Here is a 27,592-nt window from a genome sequence, read left to right as displayed (position 1 = left end):
AATGCTATGTTAATGCTAAATAATAAGCATAATACTCATTTCCTTAGTGTTCCACTTGATTTTTATTACTGCAAATGCTAATTGTTCCAACATCTTGGATTTATGTTACTCCTTTCCCCCTAAATAGCCAAGTATTTTCTACTTGTATTTTCTTAATTGTCTGAACTAATAAGCTTGCCTGGTTAGAACATGGTGATAATGTGGCCAAAATTACAGGTTTGATGTCATGCCTTTGGCTTTGCATAAGAAAATGAAACAAAATAAGAGCACTCAGAAGCTATAAAAATTGTCCAAATTGGGGCTCGTTAAGTCATTATGTTGAGTGCTTGGTTTAAACAGGTGGGGGCTAAAGGCGCCTGAATCCCTTGTCTGAATTCACTGACATTCAAAATCAGCTGCTTCCCTTTAGAGCTGCTTTGCCATGAACACCCCCAGATTTCTGATGAGGAAGCTGAGATGCAGCGAGGCTAAATCTGTTACTGCAGCTATAATAGCTGATAATTAAGAGGCTGAGCTCAAGAATGTAATTTTCTTAGTTCAGATTTTTTTTCTCTCTCTGCTGTGCAACCACAAGTCAGTTAGCTAACCTCTCTGTGCCCAGGCTGCTGATCAGAGTAGTTGACTTTTATTTAAGAGTACCTAAAATATAGGCTTGCTGTGACAGGATAACATAATGCATAGAAAGCATTTAGTACAATGCCCGGAAGGTAATAGATTTATAACTATTCCTGGCATGATGAGGATCCTGTGTGGTTGTTCTGCTGGTGCTTCTGCTTCTCCTAACCCTATCCTAGAATACGCTATGTTGAATTGAAACATCTGTCCATTTGCCCATCATCCCCACTAAGCTGTGAGCTCTGAAAGGATAGGATCTGGGTCTTCTATTCTTCACCTTCAATGCCTGGCGCAGAGCCTGCCATACGCTGATGACCTCTGAGCAGAACTGGACTCTTTCAAAAGAGCTCTCAGGCTGGAAGTCTGGATGGCAGCTGAGGTTGGAGGTCACCATCTACGAGAAATCTTGTCTCTTCTTGTCTTCTAGAACCAGCCTCTTTACTCACAAGTTCATCCACGTTGGGGTGTAATTGTCCAAACGTGGACTGAGGCAACCACCTCTTACAGCTGGGGCTTAGGACGCAGCTCCATCCGGGCAACACCCAACATCCCCTTCTGAAATGAACTGTGCATCTTAACCTGAAGGTCCTGGCCACTTGGAGATCTTCGTTGGAATTGTGACTGTTGCTACCCATTTCTTCCTTCCCCTATGAGGGTACAACAGGGTTCAGTTGTGCCTTGGGGTCCTATAGGTCTAACATTCATGTTTGTTGTTATTCAAAAGCTGTTCTTTAAATATTGTAGACATTGGGAATTTTTTTTTAAACGGAAGGAATAAAGAAAGGAGGGAAGGAAGGAAGAAAAGAAAGAAGGAAGGAAAGAGGGGAGGGTCTTACTCCTACTGGAATATCTCATGTGCTTAGTGAGAGGACAGAGGGGATATGTCAAAGAATATTTGAGAGTGGTGAATAGGTCACGTAAAAACAAAAGAAAACAAAGAGATGGGGCCTTAAGAATGCTGGAGACATACATCTTAACGGGTCACAAATTATGGATTCCTCCTCTCTGGTTCTGTAGTGCATATTAAGAATTGAGTGGAGGTTCAGTTCAGATTTTGCCATAAAAAGCATGGTTATCAATTAATATTGATCTGCCTGTCACTCAGGCCACTGCTCTGCCCAGGCCGTACCACAAGGTTCAGCTCTCTACCTTCTCTGAAGACACTTTGGTGCTTAAGAAAAATGTTTCTGGAAAATCTCTTCTGAAGTCTTTCCACCTTCCAATGCTAAAGTCCTACACCTCTAGATGTTAAAGAAATATTCCCATTTTGGTGTTTGTTTTTAAATATTCTCTGACTGTAAAAGGATATCACAGATGAAATAAGAAACTGTAGCTACTGACCAACATTCTCACAGACAAGGATCTAAAGAAGCATCCTTGGGAATAAGCTGTAAAACTCCACTATGAAAAAAAGAAAGGTACAAACCCAGAGTGGAGAAGATAATCTTAAAACAAAACATAAGGATCAAGAGTAATCATTCTATAAAGATACTCTCTACAATGCTGAGATGGGAGAGAAAAGGGGACTGGGGGACAAAATGGCTAACACACAAGTAGAATGCAAATCTCATTAAGGGATTATAGGGAAGAGAGACACTTCTGTCTTGGACATCAGAGAGGATGGAGGAGCAGAAGATGGAGATACAGGGCCTTTGCACATGCTATTTCCTCTGCTGAAACCTTCCTCCTAGAGTTTGCCCGTGAATGACTGGCTTTTCATCCTCATGTCTTGGCAGAAGTGGCACTCCCTTACGAAGCTTTCCCTGACCACACTATCTAAGAGTATGTTGGTAATGAAACTCTCTAAGACGATAACAAGAAGCAAGCCCTGCCAACTTCTGTGGTGTAAATACTCTCCTCTTGGCTGATTCCAAACTACAAACTTGATGTCACTGAACACAGAGACGGGAAAACAGTGCTCACAATTGGCTCCTGCCAGCCTATTCAAACACCCCACTGACTTAGCTGAAATTATCCCATTTATTTCGTTACTTATTGATGGTCTCCTTCCAGCTGGTACCCAGCAAATGCACCTTAAATATTCCTTATTTGGGTTCCCCATTCTTGCTTTGCGGTTTGGAAACCCCTCTCCATGTAGTGATCTGGGACCACTGTAGAGTTCATCTCATTTATCTTCCCTCTCTTGGTGCTTCTTGTGGTCCAAAACCTGGAATTATTGTTCCTTTTCTGTTGAGCACTCCAGTTGTTTAAGGTGGGGATGAAAACCCAGTCCCTGTTACTCCACCATGGCTAAGGGCAGAAATTCTCACTTGGATGAATGAGGATGTCCGCGTGTGGGTGAAGACGGCGGTCACTGTGGTTACCTGGAATGTTAAAATACAGGACGACATCTGAAAGTTCACCATCTGTGCCCTCCAGTGAGTCTGGGGGCATTGTGCATGTTCTAGAAATTTCTAGGGCTTCCTACTTCTGTTAGGTCGGGATTAAAAATTGGAATCCTTTTTTGAGCACTGTTTGTTAATATGAAAAGCATCATTTAATTAGGACTAATATAAGATACCCTGCAGAGCGATAATTTAATAATTCGGCCATTTTATTTATACAGTGCCTCCAGGCCCCTCATTAAAAATGAAAGAGACATTTGATGGGACTACGTGGCTTTGCCGCTGCAAACATTCCAAGTGCTCTCAGATCATAAAGCCCACCCTATGGGCATTGTGAGAGCCATCTCCCTAGCCTGGGAGCAGACATTTGTGTTGCCAAATTAACCTTCATGGACAGGGGAGTCCCAGGAACCATTTGTTTACCTGGCACTTAAGGGCAGTCTCTAGTCCAACCAAAAAAAAAAAAAAAAAAAAAAGGACGAAAAAAGAAAGAAAAAGAAAGACTCTAGAGGAGTCCACCCAAGAGAGCGAGACTCTTACTGATTCAAAACTCTCAGGGAGCTTCCCCTAGCTCTTGGAATTAAATCTGGACTCCTGGCTTGGCTAGCAAGGACCCGCCTTTACGATTTCATTTCTAGAGCTTCTTCCAGCCCCGCCACCCTGCTTTCGTTCCCCTCAAACCACCAGGGTCTTTCCCACATCAAGGCCTTTGCATACATGGGCTCCTCTCCCTGGAACCTCTTCCTTCCACTCTTTGCCATAACTGGATCCTTCTCATCCTTAGTCATCAGCTTAAATGTCATCTCCTCAGAGCATCCTCCCTGCCCACCCCCTATGATGCAGCACCGCTCTTGTCTGTTTCTCTCGTGTCACCAGCAAGGCTAGCAAGTGCTCTGATGTATTTGCTTGGCCCCCTGGAATATAAGCTCTGTGATGGCAGCATCTTCTCGGTCTTGTTCAACATACTTCCAGAAGCCAGAGAGGTGGGTTCTTAATAGTGACTACCTCATTAATCATTAAGGCATAAGTAAGTGGGTTTCTAGTTAATGGTGTGGCACAACGTGCCATCATGCCTGGAATGTCCTCTCTGTCTTCTGCCGGTCTGCGGCCAGGCCCATGACTCAAGATAGAGATCAATATGGTGGTGTCAAGTACAGAAGAAACCACAGAGGGAAGTGGGCTGGCTCTCCTCGTGATGCATCAGGTGGTGGGAAATATGGATGAATGGAAGCAGAAACTATGGCTGGAGAGAAGGATCTCTTGTGCTTCACTTGGAGCTCCCACCCCGAGCATCCTGTTTGATGCCCCTGGGAATGCGTCTGCCATCCGCATTGCTCTACATCCCCAGACTGGGATGAGGCCTGTGAGGCCGTGGGCTGCTTCATTCACCTCTCTATTCCCAACACTCAGCACCAGATTTAAAGCTTGTTTAAGACACCAAGTGTGTGTGTGTGTGTGTGTGTGTGTGTCTGGAAGGGTGCAGGGGACAGGGGGATGGCTGGAGGGGGCCAGTGTAGAGAACAACTTGGTTTGTTTTGGGGTATTTTGCATGGTGAACAGTCACTGCAAATGAATGGAATAAACTGCTCAAAATGCAAACATCCAGCTTATTTCCATTGTACAGAGTGTATTCTTTTCCACAATTTCAAAAGAGTAAGGCACCACTCCTGAGCAAACACTAAGATGGGCTTAGTAAAGTTTGTGCGTGACGCCTGGGATTTGCTCTGTCACTAAAGAAGCAAAGCCACATGGGCACGTGGCCGACGCTACCATCCATTCTGTTTTGTCTCCTAGCAGGATAGATTACTCTTCTGCTTTAAAATACACACAACCTTCCTGTTCATTAATCATTCTAACAGGTTTCAACTTCATACCAGCCAATCCAAGAACAATAGCAAAGAACCATAAAACCTGTTTCCACCTGCATAAGAAATGGGACAAGCGAGGTATCTGAATCACAAACTTGAAAACCCGAACTAAATAATTTAAAAGTCTAATTTCTAAAAGCACATGCTTTCTAATGGCATAGCTATTTGTCATGCCTGCCTTGATTCTGAGTCTAATGCTGCCAGCCATGTGGTAAGTTCACCGTTAATATGTGAAAGGGATTATTTGCTCTATTTTTTCTGCAATAAATTATGTTGGTCTTTTAAGGATCTCCAGCTTGCAAAAGGGATGAAATACACAGATCCACTAATCCATTTTTTTCCCCTTTTCTGTCCTCTCCCGTCCTCCTTCCCCCTCTCCTCTGTTTCTCGATTTTGGCATACAATGGAAGGCAAGGTGCGCACTTAATAAATTACGTTTGCAGAAGCAGTGGTACCACCTGACACAATTATGCACTTGTTGAGTTAGTGGCCACTTGTAAACAGACTTTGTAAGCCATCCCACTTCATACTGAAAGGTACTAATGCATCATTATGATCTAGCGGGCTGCCTGCTGAATTTTACAGCATTGCACACTACATTAACCTTTGGTACCGCCGATATTTATGACCTTATAAGAAAGTATTTATCAAGCTGAAAGCCAATACGCAGCACTCGTGTTTTAGCTAGTGCTGGGTAGAAACCATTATCACTCCTTTCTTCAGGCATTTTAAATCACTCTGAGATAATGCTTGGCACTGGCGAGGGTTCGGGAAATGGGGCACTCCCGTGCAGTCTTGTTGGGAGTTTAAATTGGTATGATCTTTCTGGAGGGTGATTTTTTAGTTTTATCTGACTATCAGAAGCCTTTAAAAATGTGCATTTTTACTCTTTGACCCAGCAGTTCTACTTCTGGGAATTTATTCTACGGAAACAATCAGGGAAGTGTGCAAAGATTTGGGCAAGAGGAAATTCATTACAGTGATATTTGCTGCAGTGAAAAATGGGGAGCAACCTAAGTGTCCAACGACAAGGGACTGGCTAAATGAAGTCCAATCCAAACAATGCTGGACAATGAAACACAAAGAAGCCACCAGAGGGGGAGAAGCCTTAAAATACATTAGATGACTTGGAAAGCTATGTACGGTATTTTTAATTGGAAAGCAAGTCACAAAACAGTATGGCATACACCATCTTCGTATTTTTATTTATTTAAAAAATGTTTGTAACACACTGCAAAAGCCCCCAGAGGATAAACAGGTGATCAATGCTGAGAGAGTACAACTGTGGCGATTTTTATTATTTGCTTATTTGGGTTTTCTGTCTCTTCTATAATGAATAGGACTGATTTACATAGTTTAGAAAAGACTTAAGGGATTGGGTCTTGTTTGTCTGTCGATCTGCAGTGTGTAACACAGGGTCAGTAATGAATTTTTTTTTTTTTTTAATGAGCTCAGAGTCATGGGATAATGGTAATAATTGCTTCTATTTTTATGACACTTTCTGATTTCTAAAGCACGCTCACATCTGATTTCTCATGTGAATCTCCAAACAGTCTTGTCGGGCAGGCGAGACTGATATTTCTGGTTCTGCTCTCAGAGGCAGAGACTGAGACTCAGAGAATGCATATGATTTGCCAATGGTCACAGAGTCTCAAAATGCAGAGGTGGGACCTTCTGTACCAAGCCTTCCAGCTCCTGAGCCCATGTTCCTTCCCCCCACCATGTGCCTCACCTGGAAAGGCCTGGAAAGAAAGGCCAGGGAGAACATAGCCACCGTAGGTAAATCAAGTCACTGTGCAGGTCAGCTCTTCCATTCGGCCTACCTGGCTTAATTCTAAATTCACCGGGTCAGAGACAGACAGAGTGGAGACAGAGCTGGGGCTTTAATAAAACAGGTTAACAGTACACCTCAAACCCCAGGGAACAGAACAGACCTGTCCAGGGCCCATTAACAGGGCCTTGCGGCTTCCGGCAGCTGCGGGCAGAGGAGGGGCTAGATCTGGGGTTTTGATGTCTCCCAGAATTATCGACTAATGTGTGTCTGTTGGACAGGGAGATGAGATCAAAGCCTCCTGCAGAGGAGGAAGGTGGAGGCCTGGCCTCGAGCCAGGGGGTCAGGGGGCTGCAAACCCTGCCGCCCCTGCCCCCCACTGCCTGGACCCTGCCCCTCTCCCCGGTGGGCTGTTTTTCTGAAAGGGAACTGCAGTTTCAAGAAAGGGAGGGCAGGGGCTCTCATCCTGTCAATCTCTGCAGAAACAACCTTTACTTTAGCTATGTTCTCTCGGTCCGCGTAACTACTCAAGTGCCCGTTGGCTCTCTGCAAGGCAGAGGGGCCCTAAGAAAAATATAACTCCTGCCTGGAATGATAATCAAAACAACCTTTATTTTGCCTGCCACTCTTGGCCAAACACCGTTTGATGCAATCTCAATGTACTATCCTGCTTAAGCCTCAAAACAGCCCTTTTCATTGAGTCGTTCATTCATTCATTCATTCATTCATTCAGCACATTTTCCCTGAGCACCTACTTTGAGCAAAGCACTGGGGAGACAGGGATGATGAACAAAACACGATGTGGAGCTGACAGTGTGGCCGATGGGCCTACACAAGTAACCTAATCAGGAAAATTATTGCGAGTTGTAGTGAGTGCTATAAAGCCAACAAATTCAAGAAGCAAGTACTTTGGATGTATTAGTTTCCTTGGGCTGTCATAGCCAATTACCGCAAATGGAGTGGTTAAAACAATATTGATCTATCCTTTCATAGTTCTGGAGGCCAGATGTCCAAAATCAAGGTGTTGGCTGAGCCACGCTCCCTCTGAAGGTGCTGGAGGAGAATCCTCCCTGGCATCTTCCTACGTTCTGTGGGCTCTGGTGTTCTTGGGCTTCTCTGGCTTGTAGCCGCATCACCCCAACCTCTGTCTCTGTGCTCATATGCTCTTCTTCCCTCTGTGTCTCACCGGGCCTTCTTCTAAGACGCCAGCCGGTGGATTTAGGGTGCACCCTAGCCCAATATGACCTCATTTAACTTCCATAATTATACCTGCAAAAACTATTTCCAACAAGGTCCCAGTCTGAGGTGGCAGGTGAACATGAATTTGGGGTGGGGAGGGGGACACACCATGTAACACAGTCCATCAGATTGAGTCCATTTGACAAACCAGACAACACAGCTAGCAGGAGTTTGGACACATGTTGGTCTGACTCTGAGTCTTGCTTCCCTTAGTCATTGTCCCACAAGAACAGCCATCATCAAGCAGCTTTTACCCCCAAAGAGAGGTGAGAAATGTACTGTAGCAACTCACAGCCCTGTCTTAGGAGTCAGTGTGGGTTCAGCTCGGGCTCTCTTGGTCTCATTTTCCTCCTCCAGAGAAGGAGGGGATTCTCTCCCACTTCATAGAGTTATCGAGAAGACGAATGGAAATAAAGAGTTTAGGACACATAGATGCTGCGCAGCAAATATCAGGTACTCCATAAATTACGGTTGTTAAAAAACCGTCCAGAGATGGTTCTCGATTTCAATACGCATGAGGCTCCGTTCCATGGGCTGCATTGCTGTGGCCACACAGGCCGTTTAAGCCTCCTAGATTCGGGTGTCTTATCTGAGAAAGGGAATGATGGCCCTTTCCAGGGTTCTTGGGATCAGGAGATACGTGGGCCAGTGGCATCTGATGGGTCCTTGGCAATGGCAGTTCCTGGCATCACCATTAACGGGAACAGGCCTGCAAAATATCTCATATTTTCCAGCAATCCCAAATGCCTCCTAGAGTTCGCCACTCTGCAGTCTAAGTGGCAGTGATAGTGCTGCCAAAGCTGAGCTGAAACCAAGAGCTGGACCCTCAACCGACTGGGCCATCCAGGCGGCCCTCCGTTCGCCCCTTTTACTGAGTCAGGACACCTGCCGGTATGATCGTTCAGAACCTGGAACATTCACTAGGACTCCATCTAGAGTGACCAGGGTCACCGAGCCTCCAATGTCAGTACCTATAGTAGGGATGTCACTTAAGTTCCCTGCTGCTTTTATATATATATATATTTATATAATATATATAAATTTTAAAGAAGACAAAAATTATGGAGTGAGCCTAGCCTCTGTCTCTTTATCTCTGTCTCTCTCCCTCTCCCTCCACCTTCATGCCTTCCCTTTTTCTCCATCTCTCTATCTTCTGTTTTATCCCTTGACCCAGTTTCACCTCCTCTGTGCTTGCAACCATTGGGGATTTGGCCTGCAGACCTAGGCGATCCAGGGTGGGAGATGAGGGGAAAAGTGAGGAGAGAATTATGTGTCTGGCTTATGTGTTTGGGCGGAGGTCACATTGTCCAACTCAGTTTTTGTCACACGTCCCTGCATCAGACGACCTCTGTGGCTTGCCTGGATATTTTAAAAGGAGTATTTGGTCTCCCCTTTGGCCAGTCTTCCCAGTCTACATCCCTCTGGGCTGGGTACCCCATATGGTGGAGGGGGTGACAGAGTAGGTTCAGAATATTCTGGGTTTCAGCCTCTGTTACATTTCCTATCATCAAAATCCCATCTGCCAGGTCTAACAGGGAAGTGCTGTCCTAGGTGGCTCAGCAGCATCCTTGGGAAAGCTCCCAGGGCCTGCACTCTTCTTCGGCTCAGGTCCTAAGAGAGGGAAGACCCTCAGGTACCTGCCAAGGCCAGTTCTCTGACCTCGAGGAGCTACACTGTCCCTTAGGGATCTTGCTTTGGTGCCAAATTAAGCATCTGTTCATCTGAGACATCCTTATAAGCAACTACTCTAGGAATGACCTGGAGAATTTCTTAAGCAACCCGAATCACTCGTGTCATGCCATTCAATCCCTGTGGCAATCGACAAGACCACTGGCCAGATAAGAAAGCTGAGCCTCAGAGAAAGTGCCAGGTTCAAGGGCCATGTGGTTGGTGAGAAGGACGGTCTGTGTGCTCTCCACACTGATGGACTAGCCCTTTTTGAGCATTCCGGAAAATAAATCGCTAAACTTCTATGTCAGAAACTGATTAAAGGGCAAACCCCAAACCTAGATTAATACGATTGTATCTGAGATACTCTAGGTGGAATGCGTATTTCCTATGCACTAAATGAGCACAGACCTTCAATTTTAAGTAAATAAGTCAGAAAAAAACAAGGAAACACCAGGTGAAAACCAAACCAAACCAAAATCCTGTATCATCTGACACAGGATGGGGGGACAGTGAGAGGGAGGACCTTCCCCTCAGCAGGGCTTCTAGAGCTACATTGGCGTGAAGGGACATGTGCCACTGGGAGCAGACTGGCCTGTGCCTTTAACTTGAATCCACAGCCAACAAAGGGTAAAGGCTCCCTTTTAGAACCGTCAACGAGAAGTTCTTTCTGAGGGAATTTACCTCGTGCAATTTTGCTGAATTGTTTATTTTTGAACCTCAGTTAGAGTTCTTTGTACTTGTCCTTAAATATGGGTTTTGGATAATTAGGGTGAATTATCTTTCTGCTCAGGGTGTGCACAGCAGTAGGGGTGGAAAGGGTTTTCTGTGAACTGCTAGAGCCTTGGATTTCCAGGTGGGGGGCTTCTTCTAAGGGAGACACCCTGGGCTTTGGGCAAGGTGGGATCTATAGTGTCTCTCATCTGAGCCTTTGAGAGATGCAGCCAGTCAACTCATGGAATTCAGCAGAGTTTGCAAAAATGAACATCCTTCAGAGACACAGCAGAAGCTGTACAGAGGGACTTCAGGGTAGTCGCGCTGGGGATGAGTCTACCCTTGGCAACATGAGGCACCTGGGGTTTGGGGCAGGTTATAAGGCTTCCCTGAGCCCCAATTTGTCATCTGCAAAATGGAAACATTCCTGCGAGCCTAACACAGATGCTGGGAAGGCCATGGGAGGTCCCTTCTGTAAAGCATCTCCCAGATGTTTCATTATTGATCTGCCTTATTACGCTCTCAAGAAGAGGCAGCCATATATACTCACAACGGCCCTCGTCTTCTGCTCTCAAGGTCTAACCCGGGGCTGATGGCTCAGTGGGTGCCTCCACTGATTTCTCGCCCTTCCTGGGCACAGACAATGTCTGACTCATCTCTGTTTCCCAGCAAGGACCTGGCACACAGTAGGTGTTGATAAATGTTTTCTGAACTAAATGTAATTGGGATCGATGCCCAAAAGGCAGATTCTCTCATTTCCATTGTTTAAAAATACCACGGATTTCCCCTTATGCATTATGTATCACAGAAATTAATTTATCCAAAACTGTTTTCCAATGCACAGTTTAGTTTCCAAAGGCTCTAGTCTGCATCCAACCGGAAATTTGCACTGGGGGGTCTGGCTAGTCTCTGGCTCTCTCTGTTAATCCCAAGCACCACTTTGAGGTGGGTACGAGGGCAGGGGTCCGGGGGAAGTCATGTCAGAAACCAGTGTCTTCTGATTCTTACTTCCCTTGGCAAGGTCAGGACAGATGGACCCCACAGAACCAGGTCCATCTTTCCTTAGTCCTTTTCCTCCAAACCCAGCCCCTTAGAGAAGGCTGCAGGAGAAGTACTACAGAGTTGTGGTTTTAGCACAGATTGTGGGTTCAGACATGCCACATTCTAGTGATGTGATCACGGGAAAGACATCAAGTCATGTCAACTCTCCAAACCTCAATATCCTCATCTGTAAAGACAGTATCATCTACACCTGATGTCCATTCTGAAGGCTACATTGTAAAAGACTATAGTACCTCGAACTAGTAACAGAAGTTCACACGTGTGCATATTGTATATTACAAAGAGCTTTGGCAGATTCCTTGGTCATTTGATAGTTACTCCAACCCTGTGAGTTGGGCAGGGCATAGATCATTATTGTGTCCATTTGAAATATGGGAAAACCAAGACTTAAAGTGTTTCTTCACCATAGCCCCCATTGACTGAGTGCCAATTACATGCCAGGCATAGTCATAGACCTTTGCCTGAAATACCCACTTTGTGTTCACAAAAGCTGTGTAAGTTAAGACAATTATAGTCTGAAAAATTGAGGCTCAGGGACATTAAGTAACTTGCTTAGCTTGTTAAGAGGGTGGTAGAAGTAGAATTTGATTCAAGACAATCTGACACCATATTGGTGATCTTACTACCCCTGCACTGAGTGATTTGCATAGGTGAATGCCCTAAGTGGAATGAGAACTGAAGACTCTTAGCTTTAACATTTGTTTCTCCCCATGGCACTATACACTGTGACTCAATTATAGGAAACTCTGTGTTTCAGACTAAACCTGAAACATTATCCATTAATTCCAGTCTGGCTGTCCAATTTTTTAAAAGGGCACAGGTTTAATGTGTCAGAAATTCAGATGCAACTACATTTCATTACTTGTTGCCTATATGCCAAGTGCTTCCTTATAAATCAGTCCATTTAAGAATCCCAGCTACCATGTGAAATAGGCACTATTCTGTCCATTTTAAAGATAAAGGAATAGAGGCTTGTATAATGATGTATCTACATGTCTTACAACCACCTCCAAGTTCACACACACTCACACGCACAAATTTTGATCTCAAATCCTTCTACTCTTTGGCAAATGATCCTCATCTCCACCAAGATTCGGCTTTGTAAGAGTTGGCCTTTACTCATGCCCAAACTTAAAGTCATCCTGGATCCTACCCACTTTCTTACATCCTATAGCCCACTCCTTGCCCAGACCACACTATTGCATGTTGTCCTGTCCTTTCTGGACTACTGCAGTAGCTCACTGACTCCTCTTTCTGCCACACTCCCTCCACGGCCTGACACTGTCCCTTTCAAATAGCAGGAACTCAAGACTTTTCCACAAATAAAGAAATGACATACAATTCTGGAGTATCTACCTTATTCCAGGCACTGTGCTTGGCACGAAGAATAAAAAAGACAAGGCACAGGGGCATCATTATGGACTTCATAGCTTTATGGCAAGAATAAAGTTTTAAAGTATTCTAAAATTATTGGATGTCCCACTTAATAGATTGTTACAATTTTGACACATTGTATGGATTCAATAAACATTATTTTTGGATGTCAAAGGGGTGAATTCTCAAGGCATATGCAGCATGTCAAGGGGGCACCAACCACGGCTTTGAGATGGTATCATGAAAGGGTTTACAGATGAGCAGAAGTTGGGAATAAGTGTACAGGTCTCTCAGAATCTCCAGCAATGGCGATTACAAATACTTCAGAATTTAATTCCAGCATGGAAGGCATCCCTTCCATCTGACTTAGCTCCGCCCTGATGTCATCGAACCCAGATCATTTTCAAACTATGCTGAGGTTTCAGAAACTGTTGCTATTGCTGAGCTGCAATTTACCGCGAGATGCTTGGGAATGTAGCTCGCCAACATCCCCACCATGAATAAAGATGATGTGGACCAATTGCTTACATCTATGAAAACCTAAGTGACTGTGAAGGTAGACCCCAGGTTCCCAAGCACAGAAAGGGCCTGTGAGCCCAGCAACCCTGAGCTGGCCCAGGGAAATGATGGGAAATTCAATTTCAGAAGGGCTGTTTGCAAAGTAATCCAATACATTACGGTGTGTGCATTATTATTGTATTATATTGAGTAATATCACATTTAAAGAGATTTCATAGCATCATAGCCTTGCACAAGGGAATATAAAAGCGGTTAATAAAATAGAGAAGTACAATTTCCCTTCAGTGTTAGTTATGCTCCTATTATATGCAGAATAATAATCAGAGGTCCACTTAGCTTGACTTGGGAAGTAACAGATGTGTAATTACCTCGCGTCTATAGTGTCATTATCAAGGGCTCAGCCCTTGATATGTACGGCACAGTCAGACCACTGTGCATCCTCATGAAGCCTGCAGACTCGAAGCCCAAGCAGCAGGTGCCAAATCACAGGGCTTCCTAAAGCCACACATGTGTCTCAGGGTAGGCTGGGCTCCGTGCTGGAATTCAGCTGCCACACAGAACCCAGATCCTGGTCTCTGGAATCTTCCTCTGCCGTGGGTATCCTCCTTCCCTATGAGCCCTTATTTTTAAGAGAAAACATGGGGTTCCCCACCCCTCAGTATCTCCCTCTGCTGAGCTTGTGAAGGCTGGCAAGCAGAAAATATTCTCAGCAGGTCTGCTGAGAGCCATGGAAGAATCTTCAGTGACTATTTACTGAAAACCGACCTTCAGTGCTGCTACTCAGGCCTCCAGAGGCTCTTCTTGGGATCAATTGTTCTAGCTGCAGAAGACTCGGCCTTGGGGCTTAGCAAACTGTACGTGTCAGCTCCGGAGCTGGGCATCGGTTGTCTACTTCAGTCAAGAGTTGGCTCCATTAGCTGTGCCTATGTGCTTTAAAGGGCTGCCATGGCCAAGAGAGCCGTGCCTTTGCATCAGCCAGGACTGGGTTTGAGTTCTGTGCTCATCACTTTCTGACGGTACATCCTCTCTGGGCCTCTGTTTTCCTGACCTGGGAAATGGGGGTAAACCTACTGGCCATTAGGTTTAGGATTAATGAACTTAAAGCCTGAATACATTGGCCACTACTATTATTAACAACCTGTTAATAATAACAAGTGTGATGTTCATTCCATGATCTCAGAAGAATATAACATGTACTAATCCAGCTTGGATTTAAATCAAAGACAGCAGTGATACAGGTTTTGACTTTTGAGAAAACAGGGGCAGTGTGTGTGTGTGTGTGTGTGTGTGTGTGTGTGTGTGTGTGAATATGGATGTATTTAGGGGTAGGAGATGCTATATTTCTGATATAAATCTGGCATTCACTGAATTCTGGCATTACACAAACATTTACTTTCTCGCCAGAGTTCCACAGGGAAGGCCAGTTTGATGAAGGAGCAAGAATAAAAGAAATGTAATTCACTGGCCAGGGGAGAAATTGGAAATGTCTTATTAAAAAATAATCCAGAAGACCCACATGACCTAGTCAAACTCGAATGCCTACCAAGAATAGTAAGGATGGTAAAATACTGTAGGGAGTGGTGCTGACTATGGCAAACAGCCTCGAGAGACAGTTTACCCTCAACATTAGCACACCACTGCTGTGCTCTGTTAAACTTTTCCATTTTTTAAAAAAAGATTTTATTTATTTATTTATTTATTTGACAGAGACACACTGAGAGAGGGAACACAAGCAGGGGGAGTGGGAGAGGGACCCCGATGCGGGGCTCGATCCCAGGACCCCAGGATCATGACCTGAGCCGAAGGCAGACGTTTAATGACTGAGCCACCCAGGCACCCCTAAACTTTTCCATTTTTTAATCAGAGCCAGACTATACTGTGAAATCTCCTATTTCAAAATGTAGGCAATTCATTCCATTTGTAAACCCAACAAAACAGGCTTGAGGTCTAAATAAAGCCAGCAGGCCAACAATATGTAAACTTTGGCCTAGATCAGGAATCAGAAAACCTTTTAAGTAGAGGAAAATAGGATTTTCAGCTCACTGGGTTATATGTCTGTTGTAATTACTCAGCTCTGCAAAAGCAAAGCGGCATAGTCAATACATGAATGAACTGGTGCAACTGTGTTCCAATAAAACTTTATTGACAAAAACAGACAGTGGGCTGGTATTGACCCACTGGTCATAGTTTGCCAACTTTTGGCCTGGCTTAACACCAATACTAAAGGCCTGGGGAAGGCTGGAGAGAAGAGGGAAAACGGGGTGCTGGCAAGGGGCTTTGCATCCCATGGACAGCTGGATCAGACAGGAAGACAGCCAAGGCTCTGAAGTCCGGGCAATGCTTGCAACTCTCCTTTCCAACCTCTGACCAGGTCCCCTCTAGTCTTTGTCAAGAGTGCCAGTGGCCCAAAACAGGAGAAGACCCCCAAATCCAAGGACAAATGCACCTTGCTTGCCTTCTGCCTCCAAACTTCCACTCCTGGAGTCAAAGAGACTCTTGTTCCCAAGCCTGACCCACCCTCATCTTCTCTTTCCCTTTGGTGAGGCCAGATGGGTGTCACCCAGAGACAGTGCCTGGAACCCCAGGCAATTCCTTGCATAATTGCTAACCCGGCTCCCACGTGCAATCTGGGTAGAGGGAAGGCGGGATGGGCCCACCGCCTGTCACTCCTGTATTGCTGTCACCACTGTTTTTCTTAGTAAGAAAACGGTAGTTAATTTCTTCCCCTAAAAAAGGCCAGGGAACAATCTCTTTAAATTGCAGTGTTAAAATGTGAAGCAAAGACGCAGAAGTCAAATACAATTTGGGTTATAATTAGCGATTTCCTTGTCTCAAGTTTATCTGGGAGATCCAGGCTTCCTCAGTCAGCTTGCCAAAAGGTTTGAGGCCCTTTTCACTCCATGGGGGCCACTGGATGCCCTGGGGGTCTGGGGTGTTTGGGGGATGGGAGGGGAGGGATCAGAGAGAGAAAGTGTGTGTGTGTGTGTGTGTGTGTGTGTGTGTGTGTGTGTAAACTGAGGCAGTTTTCAGCTAAACACAGAATTATGGGGACGAAGATTATTAACACATTTGTCTGCTATGATATCATGATTAAAATAGCAGACAATGTCATTTAGGTAAAATAAACTACTTTTGATGGGGAAGTCACACAACGTGGGTTTAGGAATCTGCCAGACCTCTACTTGCATTTACATCCCTCCCTTTATTAGCTGTATGGCCTTGGGGCAAGCGACTTAACATCTGTGCTTCTATTTCCTCATCTATAATTCTGGTATCTTCACATCCATCCCTCGATGGGCTATGGAATGTGAAGAAAATGTGCCATGTAGTGCTTGGCTCTTGGAGTGAATGCTGGAGTGGATTTTGGAGTCGGATTAGCTGCCTCTAAATCCCTGCTCTGCCCTATTGGCTTTGTGATGCGACCTTGGGCAGTCTCCTTGATTTCTCTATGCTCCGGTTCTCTCACTTAGGTAACAAGGGGTCAGTTATGGTCCCCGCCTCCTCTGGAGGCTGTAAGATTCACTCAGGTCATGCACATAAAGTTTGTAGCATCACTGCACTAGGCATCTAGTATGTGCTCACTAAATGCTAGTTACTGTTCCTCATACGTTATTAATAAATGACAGCTGCCTCTTTTTTTTCTTTTTAGCCCAAGAAATTTCCATTTGTTTTTCTACCAATTAGGATGCACATTTATAATTTTCACTTTTAAAAGACCAGGGTAACCCAAACATTTTAAATTGTATTATTTGTAACTCACTCTATTAATTTTTTTAAAGGAAAAAAACTACCCTTTTTACTTCCAAAACAAGTCTGCAACTGTTAAGGTTTCAAATCATCTTGGTCCCAATGGCCTGGTTTGTTTAGGTCTGTACAGGCTACAAACCTTGGTCTATCGAAGAACAAATTTGCCCACGTAGCTTTGTCCCAAGGACATCGAGATCACATAAAAATCAAGTCCTTGAGCCTGATACATTCCTGACGCAAGAGGGATGGCTTATTGTCTGGGTTGTAGTGACCTTCTCTCCAAAGTCCAGGAGTTGAAGAGCCCCTAGCGTTCTTCATTCTGCTTGGCTCACCTACCAGGCTCACCTGCCTCAAAGGCTTTGGTTGGTCTTCTACGGAGGGCAGAGCCCAGCCTTGGAGCTTCTGCCCCTCAGGGAGCTTTGGCGGTAACTTGGACACAGCTGTACATAAAAGGTTATAATTTGACAATCCGACAGCCTCTCTCCTTTCCAGGGATGCAAAGGCAGAAACCCAGACCCCCTAGTTAGAGTGTTTTGACCCAGAAGTGATTCAGACTAGAGCTGGTTGGAATACATAACACCACTGAATAAGCACAGCCCCTTCAACCTAACTGACAGGATCAGCAGGAGAGAAGGAGGGAAATAAGGGCTCCTTTTCGAAGTCTGGAAGCCTTCTAAGGTGTGAGTAAGGCTCTGCAACCTCTGGCTAGGAACCAAAGTAAGATGTCAAAGAGAAATGGAGCCCCAAGTCATAGTCTGAACTGCTCCTAAAGATACTGGGCTTTATCCATTTCAATGCAGAGATAACCCCAAGTAAGTGGATTTTGAAAACTACTACAGAATCCAGGAGATGGAAGGGAAAAAGGACGGTCACAGCCAGTAGGACCTGTAGTGGGGGAAGTTCTACAGTGGAAATTTTCTTTTGGGTGATATTCATTGTGTAACTCAGGCAGGTCACTTTCCCTCTCTGAGCCTTGGTGTCATTCATAAATGAAGCAGGCAGACAGGATGGTCATTTCAAGCTGTAACCTTCTATGATTCTCTGCACTGTCATGCGGAAGCATTCAAGCTGTCTTTTTTATACACCTGTAATGAAGGATTAAAGCTCATAACTTCACCTCTTGGGCACCTGGGTGGCTCAGATGGTTGGGCGTCTGCCTTCAGCTCAGGTCATGATCTCAGGGTCCTGGGATCGAGTCCCGCATCGGGCTCCTTGCTCAGCAGGGAGTCTGCTTCTCCCTCTCCCTCTGCTTGTTCTCTCTCTGTCTCTCTCGCAAGTGAATAAATAAAATCTTTTTTTTTTAAAAAAAAAAGCTCATAACTTTACCTCTTGTTTAAAAAAAATAAGATTCCAAGACTAAGTCAGGGGTTATAAACTCATATCTTCAGAGGCTGGGCAGATAACAAAAATGAGTGAAACAGGAGTGAACAAGAGAACACATAAAAATCCAAATAGCTGCTTACTTTAAAAAAAAATTAAAAGATACTATAATGCTGGGTCAGCGATTCAACATGGCAGTGATTGGATGGGCTGATGGAGGCACCCCTTTGGATGGTCCGTGTGTCTTCTAGACCACAACAGTGTCACTACCAAGGGGTCACATAGCACCTTGCCTATGGTTTTATCTTTCCTACATTAATGGAGAAAATTAATGATTTCTTTTACCTATTTCTCCATCATAAACCAATCTCTCTCAAACTTGTACGTTACTTGCCTGGACCTGAAAGCATTTGAGTTTCAGCCCTTAACTTCTATGATCTCCTATCTGTACAGTGAGAAGATGCACCAGCTGGACTCTTTGGTTTCCTCTGGCTCTAACGTGCCAAGAGTCTGGCCAAAGCACCCAGGAACCCTCAGTTAACAGAACATAGCCAACTACCTTCTCCAGCCAAGAATCCAAATAGAGCACAGAATTCCTATGAACTCACTATAAACTTGTAGAATATATGGCCACCAATTAAGAGCATGAGCTATGGTTGGCTGATGAGTGATTCAAATACTGCACACAAAACAGACGAGTGCCTGCTTCCTAAGTTCATTTAAAAACAAACAAACAAAAACAAGCAAAAGCAACAAAACCACCTAATGGGGCTATGAGCCATGCAAAGGCAATTAGGTTTTTCAAACACCTAGACCAGCCGCTTGTACAGCTCACAGATAGTCCACTTCATCTTCAGATTATCCAGTCATTAACCCAACTCTTTCGAACTATACCATGTGCTGATACTTGCTCAAAGACTAACAGCTTCATCAAGGGTAGAGACTGCTTAGTCATCCTGAGAGTGTAAAATTAATGACAATGAATATGGGTGTGAATAAGCACAAAACACCAGATGGAGAGAAAGCCAAGGTGAAACATTTCAAGTGCCTAGTAGATGGGCGACTCAAACACGATCAAGTCCCCCGAAGGAAACACCAACTTCACTCCCAGAGCACCTCTGATCTTTCCTCATTTAGCAAAAGCAAGGTGGCTTTGAGCCCTACAAACAGAACATCAATTGCATATTTCCCTAATAAATCTTAGCCTCATGTGCGCATGGCCTGGACATAATTAGGTCAATGACTAGCTGCCACCCATCGGTCGGACTCAGACATGAGTGGTTGGAAGCTATTCGTATCAAAATCATTAAATGTAAGAATTACTTGTAAAATAAATGTGGGGATTTTTGAGTCTTGGTTTGACTCTTAACACAGAAAGTTATGCAATTCTTAGGATGAATTTATTCTCCTGAAGAATTTTGAGAATGAGAAATTCAGGACAGAAGAGAACACTCTGATTTCCCATTAGGAATGATGTGATTTTTTTTCTCATAATTGGAAAGGTTCTTATGGCAGAGCATCTACTGTGTGCCCGTCACTGTGAAGCCCTCCCTCAGCATTATCTCCTCAGGACGTCACTGCTGCTCTAAGCCTCACATACACGGAGGCAGCAAGTGAGGCTCAGAGAGGTTATGTCACATGCCAACGGTCCCACTCCATGTCAGAAACGGAGTGGGAACTTCAGGCTCTTCACTTGATTCTTCTCTGATGATCTTGACACTACTGAATGGTATTTATCTCTGACCTGTCATAAGAACTTTCACTTCCACTGGATTCCAAGGCCATAACCCTAGTGCTGTAACAGGACATTACACACATGGGTCTCTGATGCTCCCAGCCAGCCCGCCCCTCTCAGAGTTATCCTAAGGTGGGATTAATCATGCCTTTTGGCCTATCAGGACTGGGAACTGGTGAACAGGGGCTTTAGAATGGTAAAATGGCCCTGGTATTGGGGAATGAAGGCCTTTAATTTATCCTGAAAGCCATGGGTCATTTATTTTAAAGTTATCCAGGAGGCAGAAGCATAATACTTGGCCTCCTGAGGGAACAAGAGGCCATTCCTGTGTCCTTAAGGTAAATGTGAACCTTAGGCAAATAGAATCGGTGTGGACAAAACAGCTCAGCCACACTGTCATCTGAAAAGACAATTGCGAAGCCACCGAAACGTGTTATTGGAGTTTGCTCAAGGCACAGGTCTCAAATAAGAGCACACGCTAAGCCTGTAATATTAAACATGCTTGGGTCTGCTGGGGCCCTCCCCAGGGTGGGATGGGTGATTCCCAGGCAAAGCATCCTGTACAATTTATGCGAAGAAGAGCCTGGCTTGAGTGCCTAGGTGTGCCTGGGGATGCCTTCTGGGCTTCAAGCCCTCATTAGGACTTTTGGTCTTGAGTCTGACACACTTGGTTTAGAGCTCTAGCTCCTCCCTATCAGCTACAATGAACTTTAGGAAGCCCTTGCTTTGGTTCCTTATATAATGCTTCATATATACTTTTTTTTGGGGGGGTGACAGAAAGTCAAGATAATTTGAAATTGCGCATGAAAAGTGCTTAGGACATAGTCTGACACTCCCTGAGCAGACTATCAGTTTTGAGATTGCTATTCCCCGTTTCCTGTTTTGATGTGGCTCTTCAGCCTATTCTTAGACAGGCTCAATGATTTCACCAAACTTTCAATGTGAGCAGGTGAGGCCGAAGTCCTCCACTGGGGAGAGGAACTCTCTGGTGTTCTCCGACGCAGCTCTGAGGGGTATTTAGAAGGGAAGTGGAAGAGGGTTTGGAGAAGGGCAGAACCCCAGAGGAGGGAGGGAACATGAGGGAAAATAAGAGCAGAGAGGGCAAATGCTCCAGCCCAAATGGTGGAGGAGAAGGTCTAATCCCAACAAGTCTACAGTCCAGGTTCTTCACTGACCTGTTACTTCAAACTGGAGAGCCGGGCTGAAGAAACCAGAAGAATTCTAGATTGTTCGCCCTGGCCTCAGGCACTGGTCACCTATGCTGCCAGCTGGGAGCCCTTGTCAGGAATACCCCAGAGACTGAGGAAAGAGCCAGACTTTGACATGAGACATGAGACCTGGGCAAGGCTCTCGACTCTGCCACTCACAACTCTCCCAAACTCACAGCGTCCTTAGCCTCTTGGTGCCTCTGTTTCCCCAATGTAAAATGGGAGTACAGATATCATTTAAAGGGTTTGGTGTGGAGGCAAAACGAGATGAGGTGTGCACAGCATCCATCATGGTCTGTGGACCGTAGCAGTCCTCAGTCAACAGCGGCACACCTTCCCTTCCCTCTTCCCAGATGGCAGACACCTCTCAAACTATCTTAATTCTGTTCTTTTGGGAAGAGGAATTAGAGAGGTAGAGATTTGATTTAGAGACAGAAAGATAGGAGAGAGATTGAGAGAGAGAGACAGAGAGAGATAGAAAGAGACACACATAGAGAGGGAAGTAGACCAGCAAGCCTGCTATAGACTGAATGTTTGTGTCCCCCAGAATTTACATGTGGAAATCCTACCCCCCAAGGTGATGATACTGGGAGATGGGGCATTTGGGAGGGGATCAGGTCATAAGGGTGGATGCCTCATAAAGAAGCTCCAGGGAGCCCCACGTCTCCTCCCACCACGTGAGGACACAGTGGGAAGTGCGCCCTCACCAGACATGGCCACCGCCAGAGACATGGTCTCAGACTTGTCAGCCCCACACCGTGCGAAATGAACGTCTGCTGTTTATAAGCCACCCAGTTTGTAGTACTTTCATTATAGCAGCCCGAATGGACCAAGACACAGGCATATGCTCCCACTGGCACCAGACATTTCTGGAAGGAAAGATAAGGAATTGGTAACTGTTATTTCTGGCAGGGAGACGAAGAACTGGGCTTGTGGGCACTAAGAAAGTTTGGTTTTCACTGTATACCCTTTTCTAAAGTGTGGCTTTTTTAACCACAAACTTGAGTTGCTTTAATATAATAATAATGTAATTTATAATTTAATTATTAAAACTAATTTAATGATTTAATATAATAATAATATCAACAACAGCAGCAGCTAACAGACAAAAGGGAAGGCACTGAGTTTTCCCCACACCTCAGCTACACACCTGGCTTCAAAAGCAGAACCAGTCTTTAAAGGGGATGAGAACAGGAAGTCATCACCAACCAATGTCTTCACTTCTTAAAGGTATTAAGGAAATCTGGAGACCCAGTTGACGGTGTAGTTGGAAGCGGCTGAAGGTCAGGGACTTGGCTCCTCAAGCAGCTCCTGTCCCTGTCAACAGAGTCCAGAGCTCGGGGACCTCGCCCTAGGACCCACATTCTTTCTCCCATCAGATCCCAGAGCTGGTGGGAGACTTTACACAGACTGCAGAGGTGTTAAAAATAGAAGTTAAGTTGCTATTGGAGATACATGGAGAATTCACTACTTGCAAATCTCTAATTATAATATGTCAAGAGTAAAATACCTTGTCAGGAGCGGTAGCTAAGATAACAGAGCATTGGCTCTGTCAACACAGCGATCCACGATGTGTTTGGAGGCCTACCTTGAATAGACACCCAGCAGAAATATGTCCTGCAGGGACTCCTCTCAGCCCTTGGGGAATGGAGGGGATGACCTGGTAGGTCTTTTCTGTCTGTACTTCGCTCAGTTCTGGTTGGGAGCTCTGGGTGCATCCCATTTCCCTTTTACAGATTTTGTACTTTGTGTTAAATCATGTGCATATATTAGATGTTCTTGGAGCCTACCAGATGGATGGATGTTTTCTCATACCCAAAACTACTTGGTTTCTCAAAGAAATGATGTCCTCGACAGCGCCCTCAGACTGGCATTAAGAACCGTGCACAAGAACAGTTAGGGTAACTCCAGGCACAATGCGACCCTGTAGAGAATAACTTAGGCATGCAAATACAGGGCCATGGACTCCAGGGTTAGGAGAACATGGGTCTGACCCACTCGGAGGTGAAATTCCTTCCTCAGATTAACACAGAACCTGGAGTGAAGGGAAGATACACTCAGTAAATGCGTGAGGATGCAGAGACATTTTGAAGCGCACTTGTAATAGACCATGTTCTGCTCGGTTGGGTCAGTAAAGTACAACTGAGAAGTATGTCACGGACAGCAGAAGCACCTTCTGTCCTGGCCAAGAGAGAAAAGCATATGCATGGAATCATGTGTAGTAGAAAACAAGATGGCCTCTTTTATGTTCCTGCCCCTTCCCGAGGCCAGGTAACCCCCTTCTTCAGTTTAGGATGGTTCCCCTTGCTTTGAAACTCCCAGGGACAACGTGTCTTACCCAAATGTTGCTGGAGAAGACAAAGGGGCCGGCTAACCAACCCTCCACAAATTCACACTCTCCCAGCTCAGAGAGGCGCCCATTGCCCCTCAGACACCCTAGGAATCATCTGAACCAGATTCTTAGCATGTTTGTCCAAATTCGGGAATCATTCTATTGCTCCCAAATTCCTCTGCTTCTCTCTGTCAGCTGATGATGGTGACTTCATCCCTGAGAACGTGAAGGCAACAGAGAAGGAGCTCCTCACAGTATTTCCTGACTTGGAGATTTCTCAGTTTCTACACACATCTACTCTTCTTGCTGTGGTCTGAATGTTCATGCCTTCCCCCCATTCACATGTTGGAATCCTAAAGCCCCAGGGTTGGTGTTAGGAGGTGTTTATGAGGGGATCAGGTCATGAGGGGGAGCCCTCATGAATGGGATTAGTGTTGTTATAAAAGATCCAGAGAGCTCCCTCACCTCTTCTGCTATGTGAGGACACAGTGAAAAAGCTCAGCTATGAACCAAGAAGGGTCCCCCACTCGACACACTGGCACCTTGATCTTGGACTTACAGCCTCCAGATCTGTGAGCAACAAATTTCTGCTCTTTATAAGCCAGTCTGTGGGATTTTATTACAGTAGCCCAAATGGACCAAGACATTTCTCTTCTATTTCAAACCTGAAATGTTCCCCAAATTTCATAGGAGCCTTATTTGTAGTGACCCAAAGCTGAAAACAACCAAAATACCCATCAACGAGCAAATGGATCAACAAATTGTGGGGCATCCATACAATGGCTTGCTACTTGGCAATGAAAAGCAGTGAGCTACCAATCTAAGTCAGAGGAATCTAAAAGCAATGATGCTGAGTGAAAGAAGCCAGGCAAAAAGAATACATAATGTTTGACTTTGTTGCTCTAAACTTCTAGAAACTAAAAACTAAGCTATAGTGAAAGAAACAGATCCAGGGGTCCCTCTGGGGAATGAGGTAGAGAGCAGGAGGAAAGATTGTAGAGGGGTAGGAGAAAGCTTTGGGGTGATAGAAATGTTGGTTACACCATATGTACATATGTCATCACTTATCAAATTGCATGCTCTAAATACACACAGGTTATTGTGTGTCAATTACATATTAATAAAGCTGTAAAAAAAATAAAGTATGTCTTCTCCTTTCCCAGACTACCTGCTGTATGTGTACACCCTTGGTCACCTTCTCTCCTGAGTCATCATTCCCTACCTCCTGTTCTCGGTCCCTCCGCCTGCCCCCACAGGTGCCTTCTCCTTGGCATAAAATAGGAACCCAAATCTACTCTTGTACAAACTGTTTCCTCTGAACTCTCACGCTCCTCAGTTGCTATCTTTTCTTTCTCTTGACTGCAAGTGCTCATGATGGGTAGTGCTCTCTAACCCCAACCATTCCCATTTACTTCTCAAGTCCTGGCCCCCTGGTATCTCTCCTCAACATTCTAGTGCACTGCTTTCTCCCTGTCTCCAGCGATGTCAGCTTCAATAATGTCTTCTGAGTTCACACCTGCCAGGCAGCCCTGACAACACTCTTCTGGTTCAACCTCCAGTCTGGACATCCCATTCATGTCTCACTCAGTAGCTCCTTGCCTTCCAAACCTTGTCACCTGTGAGTTTTCCAATGATCTACCTGTACTTCTCTCCATTCCTGATGCTTGGCAAATGTATCTGTTCAAGATTCTCTATACAAATGGCTCACCTTTAGTTCTGACCAGTTTCTATATGTTTAATACTGTTAGTGAGAAGATCCTAAGCACCTTATCATTGACTCCAGTGGACCCATACTTGGTCTCTATATTTGGATATGGGGCTCCTCAGTGGCTCCAGGGCTGAGGCACCCATTCTCAGCTTCAGCCACTGAACAGATAGAATACAATGCAAACCAGGGAAAGAGGGTGGTTCCCAGGGCTTGTCTGCATGGATTAATCCAAGAGTCTTTCCCTAGGAATCTGGTATGATATCAGGAGCCTGAACTTGCTGGGACCATCATACAAAACTAGAGAATAAAGGTGAGCAAGTGGAAGAGCCAGAGGTGGATCTTGTTGGAACCCAACACATGTATGCCAACCACCAAGTTGTGTCTAAAGTCAGCCGTCCTTTGAGACTTTTTGTTGTATAAGCCAATGCATTTCCTGCTGAATTTTCTGTTACCAGAAGCAACCAGAAGACTATGAAATGTATATCCCCTCAACCAGGGTGTTGAGGCACATCCTTTAGCAAGTGTTTCTTCCATCACTGAAACACATTAAAGCCTTAAAAATCCATGCTCTAGAGCTTATCACATTACAATCATAATAGAATACATATCCTATATTCTCTAGCAGACCAAAAATCTCTCTAAGGTAAGAGAGCACGTGTGCTCACCATTTCATGGCACTGCAGTGCCTGAGGCGCTGTGGACACCCAACACCCTGTTTAAATTTGTGTTGATCTCTAAAGAGTTCTTTTTGTGAGAGAAGGATGTTGAGCATCACAACTTCTCGAATGGATTCAGATCTCCTTTTAGGTATACGTCGTTAACCCTTCCTTTTAAGATTTCCCTTTCTAACTCTTCCGGCTTAAACTTTTTCAATGGATTCCTATTGCTCCTAATGTGGAATTCCACCCATTTATCAAATCCACCAGGCCCGTGGGATATGATCCCTGGTGACTGTTCCCATTTCATCCTTTCCCACCATACCCCTGGACTTTCTTCACATGTCCTGGACATACTGGCCTCTTTCTAGTTTTTTGAACAAGTCAAGATCTTTTCAACCTTGGGACCTTGACCTTGGTATTCCTTCTGCCTGGAAAGCTTATCTTCTCATCTTAAATATCATCTTCTTCAAGAAAGAGTCCCAGACTACTCATCTGCAGGCAGTACCCCTGCTCTTCTTAATCCTCCATGGCACCTGTCTTTTCCTTAAGAGCACCTATCACAGTTTGTGTTTATACAGCTGTTTGATCGACACATGCTCACTCTATGACTCTCACATTAAGTTATAAGAGGGAAAGGATCATTTCTGCTCAGTTCAGCCATGTCACCTAGTATGAGTCCTAGCCACAGGAGAGGCTTAAAAATATGCATGAACAATGGATCTTCCACAGCAGGTTAATATAGTAGGCACGTATTGAAGCTTAATACATGATGTCTGGTTGGACATTATTACATGTCTTTTTCAGTCCTAAAATAACCTTCTAAAGCCCTACTAACATTGACTGTCATAAAATAACCAAAACCAAATAAACACCAACCTGGTAGTTAACACAGCTGATAACAGACACCTGCTAGACCAGCAAATACATTTAATAAACTTGTCGCTAAGTCTGAACAGCCAGATAAAAACTATTCACAAAAACCCAAAGATGGAAACAACTCAAATGCTCATCAGTGAATAGACAAACAAGTGGCATAACCATACAATGGAATAGTATTCAGTCATAAAGAGGAACAAAGTACTGATACATGCTACAGTGTGGATAAACCCTGAAAACATTCTACTAAGTGAAAGAAGCCAGAACCAAAGGTCATATATTGGATGATTCTGCTTTTATGAAATATCTAGAATGGGCCAATCCATACAGACAGAAAGCACATTTGTAGGAATGGGGAGTGTATCGGTAACAGGTATGGGGTTTCCTTCTGGGCTGATGAAAATGTTCTGGAACTAGATATGGTGATGGTTGCACTGAACTGTGAATGTTCTCAACCCCATTGAATTATATGTATTAAAATAGTTAAAATGGTAAATTCCATGTCATACACATATTTTACCACAATAAAAAAGGGGAGGCAGGCAATAGACCATGTTAGAATGTATAGTATTTTTCAAAAAATCTCTGTATCTGACCTCGAAATGAAGTACCAGGTAGCAAAGTAGTAAATGGTTACTTTGAGGGCCAAAAAATAATCTCCTGCTGCAAACTAAGAAATTTCCTCACAAATACTGGTTTTCCAGAGGTCTAGGGGCAGGAGAAAGAGGCACAATTGCCTTCTACCTATGAAATGTTCTATCCTAGTGGCTTGGCATGCCCAGGCTTCTAAAGAATCCCACAGAACAAGGTTTCTCAAATGAACATATACGTC

General features: G+C 44.6%; 1 protein-coding gene across 12 annotated transcripts in view; it reads right to left on the bottom strand.

Moving 5' to 3' along the window:
- Positions 1-27,592, bottom strand: part of RBFOX1 (RNA binding fox-1 homolog 1) — a 2,047,095-nt gene that overhangs the window by 145,383 nt on the left and 1,874,120 nt on the right. The window contains exon 2 of one of the 12 annotated variants that reach the window (XM_088016936.1): positions 24,054-24,059. The exons of the other annotated variants lie outside the window; for them this stretch is intronic. Coding sequence (XP_087873062.1) covers positions 24,054-24,059 — 6 coding nt within the window. The remainder of the gene's footprint in view (positions 1-24,053; positions 24,060-27,592) is intronic. 12 annotated transcript variants of the gene reach the window in all.

Source organism: Eumetopias jubatus, unplaced genomic scaffold (assembly GCF_037043125.1).
Source record: "Eumetopias jubatus isolate StellerSeaLion01/CBP00866 unplaced genomic scaffold, mEumJub1_p1.0 scaffold_12, whole genome shotgun sequence".
Taxonomy (NCBI): domain Eukaryota; kingdom Metazoa; phylum Chordata; class Mammalia; order Carnivora; family Otariidae; genus Eumetopias; species Eumetopias jubatus.
The sequence above is the reverse complement of the archived record's forward strand: the minus strand, read 5'-3'. Positions and strand labels throughout refer to the sequence as shown.